Source organism: Danio rerio, chromosome 5 (assembly GCF_049306965.1).
Source record: "Danio rerio strain Tuebingen ecotype United States chromosome 5, GRCz12tu, whole genome shotgun sequence".
NCBI lineage: Eukaryota > Metazoa > Chordata > Actinopteri > Cypriniformes > Danionidae > Danio > Danio rerio.
This window is the reverse complement of record NC_133180.1, coordinates 20914069-20925073: the sequence shown is the minus strand read 5'-3', so window position 1 is coordinate 20925073 and position 11005 is coordinate 20914069. Positions and strand designations below refer to the sequence as shown.

Here is an 11005-nt window from a genome sequence, read left to right as displayed (position 1 = left end):
GTTCACTGAGAAATGGATAAAGATATTCATTTTCAAACAGGGGTGTACTCAAATATGCTGAGCACTGTATATCAAATATACAACCCTTCTCTTAACACATTGCCTTTTTCATTATGTTCACAGTGTTTTCCAACTTTTGTGATGTGGATAAGCATCATTAAAAAGGAAATTAATTTGGAAATTGGATTCAGTAAAAACATTAGTGGCCGAGATTTTTGTCTTTGTAAAAGAGATCTATTTCATACAGTAAAATGTCCATTGTGGCTCAAATTTCAACTGAGATATTTGGCTACTGTGTAGTGACTAGTGAGACACAAAACACAAGACTAAAGACAAGCAAGAAGCTTTCTACAGAGTCGGGACTGACTGTAAAAGGTTTGAACACAGGCCCGTAGCCAGCCTTTTGCAAGCTGTGGTTCTTTTATCTTAAAAAGTGGACTTTTTTGCAGTTATATCACAAATTTTCTATTGAATTATAAGATTTAAATACTGCATTTTAGTGACATTTTAAGCACTATTCTGAATTAGCTAGTCATCATAACCACACTTTTTGACTATTTTAACCAAAATAGTATTCAGATCAATTTTAATATGGGCCACTTTTGGTGCTCAACATCTTTTATTGGATATTTATGTTTCAAGTATAAGGTCAAAGATTTGCATTAAAAGTTTGTTGTAAAATGTTTTCTTCTTTTAAAAACAAAACAGTTGCAATAGATGACCTCTTAGGTCAGTTTATATGTTTTCTTACATCAACATCTAGCTGGATGTTGAACTCATGTAAAATAATTGTTTGCATTGGCCAAAACTGATTAGCGGACAGAGGATTCTGCTTAGCCTTAAAGCCTGATGTGGGTGATGGTCAAAATAAGACAAATAAGTTCATGTATGAGACAAACTCTGTACCTTTATCAGTGGGGCTACGTGACAGACTCATCCTCACTCCTGCTTGATTAAAAACAAACACGTCAATCAATCAATCCCACACTCCGAAGGTGAAGGAAAAGGTCCCCAATAACATTCGAATTAAAAACAATGACTCACATAGCTGCAAAAATATTACAATAAATGTTTGGGTTGTAGTTTTACTTTCACAAATATATGTAATTGTACATTTTATTCGGTCAACGAAACTCAAAGATAAATGTTTTTTTTTTACTTACATGACTCCAACAATCAAGCATTGTCGCCACCTGCTGGAGCAATGACGTATCCAGGGGCTCTGAGCAAATCAATGACTAAAACAGGCAGACAAAATATTACAGTGACTAATATGATGCAAAACCTCCATTACTAAAAACAAACAACATATCTCCCACGTTTTTCTCATGTAAATAGAATAACTAATGTTATTCGCAATTCAGTCCATATATTGGGCATTTTTGAGGGTGATTAAAAGAAACAGCACCACCTCTTTTGTACATTACGCAATGTACAAAAAAGATTATAAGTGAGTTTGCGACCTGCATGCGATTCATTACCTTTATGCAAGAGAGACGGTAAGGACGTGTTTAGACCAACGCTGACAAGAAGAAACTTTGGTGAGTGATGCTGTCCACATGTTATGCCTTTTTTTATAAGCCTTTGGCTCATTGAATGCAATGCAAGAAAAACACCAAATGCATAAATGTAGAAAATAGGTTATTTTCAGCTATCTATTAGATTAAATGCTTTATTCAATCAGTGATACATACTGAATAGTTATTAAAAAGCGCACAAGAAGGCAAATAAGTAGTACAACTATAGCTTGACTTTTGTGACTTTATAATATAAAATTACTTTTAATAACTGAACATATGGTAGCATTGGTGCACAATTAAAACAGGTTTGTACTGAAACTGTACCATTATATAAAACAGACTGCATTGATATTTACATTTTAAGATGTTCTTTTTTTTTTTTTTTGCACAGACTCAACATAGTGCAAATCATTCAATAAAAAATGATTGATGGATTTTTTTATCTTTTCTTTAGCATTTCTGCAGTCATGAGAGTGTGCATCATTGGCGCGGGGGTCATCGGTCTCTCCACTGCTCAGAGCATCTACCAGCACTTCCACAGCAGAGTCTCTCCTCTCACCATAGAGGTTTATGCTGATATCTTCACCCCTCTGACCACCAGCGATGGGGCAGCTGGATTCTGGCAGCCCTATCTCTACGACAAGGGCAACGTCAAAGAAACGTGAGCTTTCAGTCAGCTAAAGCACATGCTTTTTCTTAGATATTCGAAGAAAATAAATTGCTGGATGACTTAGCAGCAAATAAAATGTTTTCTTTTCTATTCTCAGTCAATGGAACAAAGAGACGTTTAACTATCTACTGAGTTTCCTCAACTCTCCAGATTCAATCAAAATGGGAATCTTCCTTGAGTCTGGCTACAATCTGTGTTTTGAACCAATGCCGGTGAGAATGTCAACTTCCCAATGTAATGTCATTGTTTTTGCAATACAGAGAATGGTACATAATGAACTTCAAGTTTTGATAAAGCATTCTGTATTATATTCCCAGCTAATCGATATTAGTGTACAAAATTTGTCCATGGGCATTTAAAGTTGACATAAAAAGGAAGTTGTTATAGTCTCTGTTGTTACTGTGTAACACTTGGTGAACGGAAAAAATTGTGCAGGACATGTTTGTGTCCATTTGAAATTGATTGGACCATTGATTGCTATTGTTGGGATTGTTCTTGCCTCACACAATTTCTCTGATAAGAGAATTAATAATCTGTCCTCTGGCTGGCTGGAGTTATTTTAAATATTACTAGGGTACACATTTAAAATATGCAAACTTCAGAAAAATAATTATATCATAAAATAGAAAAAATGAAAACGAATTGTAACTGCATGCTATGCTATATATATTTCCTGTATCAAGAGCCAGGTTCTGTGTCCAAGTATTGGGTCATTGTGGCCTTGTCCTTCAACCAATCCACAATACACCTGATCCTTATGGCTCCTCCTGCAGGTGGTGGGTTGATAGGACAATAGTCCTATGTCGCTCTTTCATGGAGAGTCTGGCCAGTTTCTGAGAGGAATAACCCAGCTAGCTAGGAGAAGATTGCAATGTGGATTTGGTTGTGATCGAAGGCCACAATGACCCAATCTTTAGACACAGAAACCGGCTCTTGGGATATCAAGTGTCACATCACTGATAGGAAAGGGTGAGGTTGTACGGGAGGTTGAAAAGTACCAACTAGAGATAGTTGGTCTCACCTCTAAGCACAGTTTGGGCTCTGGAACTCAACTTCTGGAGAAGGGCTGGACTCTCTTCTACTGTGGAGTTGCCCACATTGGGAGGCATTAAGCTGGTGTGGACTTGCTTATAACTCCACAGCTCAGCCACCATGTGTTGGAGTTTACCCCAATAAATAAGAAAGTTTCCTCCCTGCACCTGTGGTCTGGGAAAATATCTCACACTGTAGTTTGTGCTTCTGGGCCGAACAGCAGTGCAGAGTAACCAAACATCTTGGAGCCCTTGGAAGAGGTGCTAGAAGGTACTTTGGCAGGGGACTCGGTCATTCTACTGGGGGATTCAACAATCATATGTGTTATGGCAGTGAAACCTGGAGAGGCATGACTGGGAAGAACAGCCTCACTGATCTGAAACAGACTAGTGTTCTGTTATTGTATTTCTGTGCTAGTTACAGTTTTTCCATAACAAACACCACATTCGAGTATAAGGGTGTCCATCAGTGCACCAGGACACCCTAGACTGGAGGTCGATGTTTGACTTTGTGATCTTTCATCCGATCTCAGACTGTATGTCTTGAGCACTCAGGTAAAAAGAGTGGCAGAGCTGTCAACTGAACACCAGCTGGTGGTGGGTTGAGTCCACTGCTAGAGGTGGAGGCTCGGTCACTGCCAAGAATTAATCTACGTTCTCCAAATCCAACCAATTCTTTATGTGGCAAAGGTCTCTGGTCCAGCGGCAACTTACGAATCAGGTGGTGAAAACCAGAACTAAGGGATGCCGTCAAGCTGAAGGAGTCTTACTAACCAGACCTGGTTGGCTTTTAGGACTTTCAAGGCAGCTGATGGGTAAGGACAGACCAAGTGTGCTACTCCCCAGGTGGTCATGAAAGCAATAGCTCCTGGACCTGGGCAGAGTTCAGGGAGGCCATGGAAGATTATTATTGTTGGAAAGATATTTTGACAAACTGTCTGGTGCTTCAGGAAGGGGAAGAAATGCTTCACCAACAATATTGATTTCAACTGAGGATGTTGTTGGAAAGTGGAAGGAGTGCTTTGAGGATCTCATTAATCCTATTGGCATATCTTCCTTTGAGGAAGCAGAGATGGGGAAAACAGAGGTCCATTCCTCCATCACTCAAGCTGAAGTCACTGAAGTAGCCTGCTCCACTGTTTATTCATTCATTCATTTTTCTTTTCAGCTTAGTCTCTTTATTAATCTGATATCTAATATTACTTATCCAGCATATGTTTTTTACGCAGCGTAAAAACTTTAAAACTTAGTTAAAACTTTAGTTTTCCTAGCAAGAACTGCAGGTTATTTCCACTTTTTATATTGAAATAAAAATAAAAGTTATTTTTTTACATTAAACTGAAATGCGACCTTTTTTATGATGACTTTAATTTTAAGCAATTTTGCCACTTTAAACTACTTTCAGCCTACTTTCAAGATGACTGTAAAAATAGCTCTCTCTCTGTTCCTCTCTTACAGGAGCCCTCGTTTAAACAAGCTGTTTTGGGTTTTCGTCAGCTTTCTAAACGTGAATTAGAGATGTTCCCGGGTTTCAGGTGACTTCTTGTTCTGCTGTTTTCCCCCTTGAAGATTGTGGCGATTGATTCAGAATAAAACTGAATAATTTTTACAGGTTATAAATTGGATTTGTAAATGTAGTCACCTTTGAATTTGTCCTATGTTTCTTTCAGTTTTGGCTGGTTTAACACTGCTCTCGTAATTGAAGGAAAGTCGTATTTACCCTGGCTCATGGATTGGTGAGAGATTTTTCTTATGTTATCAGTAACAAAAAAAAAAAAAAGAATTACAATAATATAACTGAATATCCAAAGGAGTTGAAAAAGTCTGTGAAGTCCAAGATTCAGAATGTTATGTATAATTATTGCATTCAGAAAAGTGTAAAAAAATTATTAAACAAAATATTTAGTATTTTACATTTCTGCATTGTCAAAAGATTTTGATATGTGGTTTTATTGGGATTTTCAATGAATGAGTAAAACAAGTACTGTGGTAAACAAAACTCCACAATACTTGACCATTTTCTTCTACAACAAAACTACACTGACTTCACACCCACAAATATTTATTTATTTATTTATTAGAAAGCATTTTTATACATAGTATGTTTTACAACCCCAAATCAAAAAAAGTTGGGACAGTATGGAAAACACAAATAAAAAGAAACTAGTGATCTCCGATTTACTTTGACTTGTATTTCATGGCAGACAACACGAACACAAAATATTTAATGTTTTTTGTCTGGTCAGCTTGATTTCATTTGTAAATATACATCCTTTCCTGTCATTAAGACCTGCAACACATTCCAAAAAATTTTGGGACAGTAGCAATTTAGGGCTAGTAATCAGTAAATTGATTAACATAATTAATAGATTCAAGCAATCTGGAGAAAATGCAGTGTGTAAAAGACAGGTGCGCAAACCTAAGCTAAACAACCAATCCCTAAGGCGGCACTGCATCAAGAATCTTCATTTATTTTAAACAGATATCACCACATGGGCTCAGGACTACTTTGGCAAACCTTTTTCAAGTACCACAATATATAGTTACATCCACAAATGCCAGTTAAAACTATATTGTGCCAAAAGAAAGCCCTATGTTAACAGTGTCCAGAAGCGCTGTCAACTTCTCTGGCCTCAGAGGCATCTGGGATGGACCATCACACAGTGGAAACATGTTCTGTGGTCAGATTAATCAGTATTTTAGGTAAAGGACCATCTAGACCAGGGGTGGCCAAACCCGTTCCTGGAGGACCTGCAGATTCAGCTCCAACTTGCCTCAACACACCTGCAAAGATGTTTCTAGAAAGCCTAGTAAGAGCTTGATTAGCCAGCCCAGGTGTGTCTGATTGAGGTTGGAACTAAACTTTGCAGGTCACCGGCCCTCCAGGACCAAGTTTGGACATGTCTGATCTAGACTGTTACCATCAACAATTCCAAAAGCCAGTGTCTGTCATGGTATGAGGTTGTGTCAGTGCCCTTGGCAAAGGTAACCTGCACTTCTGTGCTGGCACCATTAATGCTGGGAAGCATGTCAAGATTTTGGAGCACTATATGCTGCCTTCTTTTCCAGGATTGGAATACTTGTTTATTTAAATAATAAAAATAAACATCATGAGGAACACATTAAATAATGTTTGTTGTATTGTCTGCAATGAAATAAAAGTCTAAGTAAAGTTAAAGTCCTCATACATGCATGTCCAATTGTTACTAATATGCACCAAGACTATTTCGGGTCAAACAAGGATTAGCAGTCTTTGACAATTTGTTTGATGTGCTTTTCTGCAGGTTAAATCAAAGAGGGGTCAAATTTTTTCAGAGGAAGATTGATTCATTTAAAGAGGTTTGAAATCTTTAAAGAGGATTTTCTTGTTTCTTTCTTTCTTAAAAAATAATTTAAAAGTATTTCTTTCTTTCTTCACCCCCCCCCCCCCCACCCCCCATCATTCAAAAGTATATGGGATCAGTAATATTTTTGTTTCAAATAAATTGTTTACTTAAACTAAAACTGACAGTTTAGACAACAGAACATAAGATTTCTGTTTAAAATAAATGCTGTTTTTTAGAAACTTACATTAATCAGAGAATCCTTAATGCATCAAACACGTTTGATTATCAAATGTTATGCAGCGCAAATGTTTTTTAACACTTGAGCTCTAAATCAGCATATTAAAGTGATATCTACATCTCCAGTTGTCAGACAGTGGTGCTGATATGATCATCAACTGCTCTGGTGTCCGCTCAGGAGATCTGCAGCCTGATCCTGAGCTCCAGCCAGCCAGAGGACAGATCATTAAGGTTAGTCAGTCAATCATATTCACAGATGTAACACAGAAAACTGTGCTGATCTCGTTTCATTTCTATCAACAGGTAGACGCCCCCTGGTTAAAGCACTGGGTCATCACGCATGATTCCAAATTAGGAACCTATAATACACCGTACATCATTCCTGGGTAGATCTCTTTATGCTTATAATATTGCTTAAATTAAAATAAATAATAAATATAATTTAAAACAAACTGAAAATATAAAAACGAAAGCTTATAAAAGATATTAAAAAGTTCTATAAATATAAAAAAACTTCCGCAGGAGTCGTTTGGTCACTGTTGGAGGAGTTTTCCAAGTGGGAAACTGGAATCGGATGAACAGTTCTGTTGAGCATAAACAAATCTGGGAAGGCGCCTGCAAACTTGAGCCCAGTCTACAGGTAGAAGATCAGATGGTTTTATTATTTGTTAAGTATTTAATTTCCTAATAAAACATCTTTTCTGTCTAGCATGCGCGGATAGTAGAAGACTGGACTGGTCTCAGACCTGCACGCAGTAAAGTCAGACTAGAGAGAGAATCCATACGATGTGGAGGACACTCATTTGAGGTGAGCTCATCGAGTGAAAAGAGCAGCATTTCATCTTCATTACATCTCTTTTTTCATACGTCATTCTGTTTTCATTCCCCTCAGGTCATCCATAACTATGGACATGGAGGTTTTGGGCTGACCATCCATCGTGGGTGTGCTGAGGAAGCTGCTCGGCTATTTGGACAGTTCCTGGAGCAGAAAGGATTGCTAACATCACAGGCTAAATCACGTCTCTGAAAGATCTGAGCCCCTTTGTACAGTGTTATCATTAAACAGACATCAGCAATATTTTTCCTTAATCCCATGTACATCTGATTTCAAAAAGCTACCATATAACTATTACTATGTAATGTTTGTGATATGCGTCATGAGTTGTCCAATGTTTCATTATTTTTTTGACAGCATTATCATTGTGTATGGTGGTGCGTGCCGTTAATGGCAAAAAACAAATCACAGTAGCTGTCTGGCAATGCCAGTGGTGGACTATTCTTCTCCAAGGAAAGTTAAACGAGCAGCTAAATTACAATACTTTGCTCTAACTTGTATTTTTCTATGATTTAGTTTTTTTTATTTTACACAAACTTGTCTTAACGAATGTCTTGATGAACTGGGACACAGCAGCTCTTCTGGCTTTCCTCTTCTTCTTTTTGTTACGTTTCTGGTGCCCTGATTTATGTTCTCATTTAATTTTATCAGTCGGTCAATCCTTTGATCAAGTTTATCTACAAATTCAACACTGGTCTTATTCACAAGAGGGTGGGACTTTTACAATTTTACCTCTCACTGACTAAATAAATTTTATTTAATCAAACTGAATGTTTCTGTTGGTTGCTTTATTTGAATTTTCTGGCTTACAACTAATGTGAATATTAGAAACATTAGAAATATTCACAGAACAGGCCTATCTAACAGCAGGATTTTGTGCGGCCCTCACTAAAACCCCCTAAAACTTTTATCAGACAATCAGAATCAAACAGTTAACAACCCCATAGTATAACTTCATTATATTAATGCCATGCAGACATATTGCTAGGAATGACTTTATGTTGTGTTGTGTTTCATCAAAATACACTAACCGGCCACTTTATTAAGTAAACCTTTCTAACCTCTCGTTTCTAATCAGTCAATTTCTAATCAGCTAACATGGCAGCAACTCACTGCATTTAGGCATGTAGACATGGTCGAGTCGATCTGCTGCAGTTCAAACCGAGCCTCAGAATGGGGAAGAATGATTTTGAACGTGGCATGGTTGTTGGTGCCAGATGGGCTGGTCTGAGTATTTCAGAAACTGCTAATCTATATCTGATCTATATGCTGATCTATATCTGATTTTCATGCACAATCATCTTTAGGGTTTACAGAGAATGGTCCGAAAAAGAAAAAAATATCCAGAGCGGCAGTTCAGGTGCCTTGTTGATGCCAGAGATCAAAAGAGAATGGCCAGACTGGTTTGAGCTGATAAAAAAGCAACAGTAACTCAAAAAAATCACTTGTTACAACCTAGATATGCAGAAGAGCATCTCTGAATGCTCTTGTCCAACCTTGAGGCAGATGGGCTACAGCAGCAGAAGACCACACTGGGTGCCACTCCTGTCAGCCAACAGGAAACTGAGGCTACAATTAAGCACAGGCTCACCAAAACTGGATAATTTTTTTTTTGCCTGGTCTGATGAGTCTTAACTTCTGCTGCGACATATTTCATATTTTTAGGGAACCACATTCTTGCACATACTGTTAGGCGCTGTATCAAGAGCAGTAAAAGGATTAAATGAATGTGTTTATGTTTTTTTATAATAAAAAAAATCACCACTTCACACACAGATGAAGTCAGAATTAATAACCCTCCTGAATTATTATTAGCCCTCATGTATATTTTTCCTCTAATTTCTGTTTAACAGAATGAAGATTTTTTACAATGCATTTCTAACTATTATTGTTTAATAACTAATTTCTAATAACTGATTTATTCATTCTTTATCTTGTTTGCTTTTATCAATCTATTTTTAACATTAATAATGATAAATATTTCTTAATAACAAAATCAGCACATTGGAGTGATTTCTAAATCATATATATGATAAATGTTGTCCAGTTGTCAGCCAGTGGTGCTGATGTGATCGTCAACTGCCCTGGTATTCGCTCAGGAGAGCTGCAGCCAGATCTTAAGCTCTAGCCAGCCAGAGAACAGATCATTAAGGTTACAATACTTGTCCAAAAGGTTGGTGGAATTTTTCTTTAAGCTATGGACATGTTGTTTTGGGGTTTTATATTGAAGAATAACAATTCCTTGATTCAACTTTTTGCATAAACCTCATTTTATATATATTTTCAAATATACTCTCTGTAAGCCATTTTTTTTAAACGTGAATTGGAACTGTATTTAAAAACCATCACAGATTCTCACAACAAGAATGCAATTAAAACTTATAAAACTTGTGCTTTATTTTGTTTTATTTTTGTCATGTGCCCTTATTTTATTTTTCTTGTTTCTTTTTCGCTCTCTTTGTCTTTCTTTTACTTCCACCTTTTTAAATTTATTTAATTTAATTAAGTTACATTTCTCTTGTTGCAAAAGGTAATATTTGTATGGCTTGTACTACACTTCTATCAGTTGTTGTATTTCTATTTGTTGTTATAGCCTGTTATTAGTGCAATAAAAAATAAGGTTACAATACTGTATAATATTTGTTATTACTAATATTATATTTAAAATGAAAGTCAGCCATTTACTCTGCCAGAGTTCAATAAAGAATCAGACGCTGGCATTATTAATGAATAGTTTTATCTAAAGCTTTTTAATTTATGTCTTATTGTTATCACACCCATGTACAGTATATCACATGCACATTCACTTCTTGAGGTGGCAGCCTTTTCTATTTAATATCAAGCGAATCATACCAGAATCACATACCAATATGAAGAAATCATATTTAAAATGTGAAAAGATTTTATTAAAGCTGTAATATTCATGTTTACAAGCTGCATTCACATTATATTACTTGATTATATTATATTATATTATATTATTGAAGTTTATTTAGAATTTATTATTTATTATGTCCTTTGTTGTGTTTTTCATCTTTTGTGAGATGTCCTATAACAGTGTCTGGACACAGACCTATTTTACCATACTATAATCTTCTATGTAAAGCTGCTTTCACACAATCTATATAGCAAAAGATGTAAATAAATAAATAAATAAATAAAAATGAATTGTATTAACCATTGAAAATCAAACATTTCAATCAACCCTACATGCGAACAAAAAGTTAGCCAGTATAATCAAGCATTGTCGCCACCTGCTGAAGTATTGATGTAACAGAAGCTCTGAGCGAATCAATAAATAAACCCGAAGAGATTAAAAATATTCCTGTCACTCATATGACGCAATACCTCCATCACCATTTACACCACGTAAAAAGCCTATGTAG

The 11005-nt window shown here is 36.3% G+C and overlaps 1 protein-coding gene across 2 annotated transcripts; it reads left to right on the top strand.

Moving 5' to 3' along the window:
- The first annotated feature begins 1476 nt into the window (after positions 1-1476).
- Positions 1477-8951, top strand: dao.1 (D-amino-acid oxidase, tandem duplicate 1). 2 transcript variants are annotated; one of them, NM_001033740.1, is given in 12 exon segments: positions 1478-1541; positions 1975-2181; positions 2288-2402; positions 4680-4756; positions 4892-4957; positions 6506-6560; positions 6911-7015; positions 7088-7170; positions 7307-7424; positions 7494-7592; positions 7677-8156; positions 8653-8951. In NM_001033740.1, coding segments are annotated over 10 exon segments (1047 nt in total). In that variant the 5' UTR covers positions 1478-1541; positions 1975-1987; the 3' UTR covers positions 7812-8156; positions 8653-8951.
- Positions 8952-11005: the final 2054 nt, after the last annotated feature.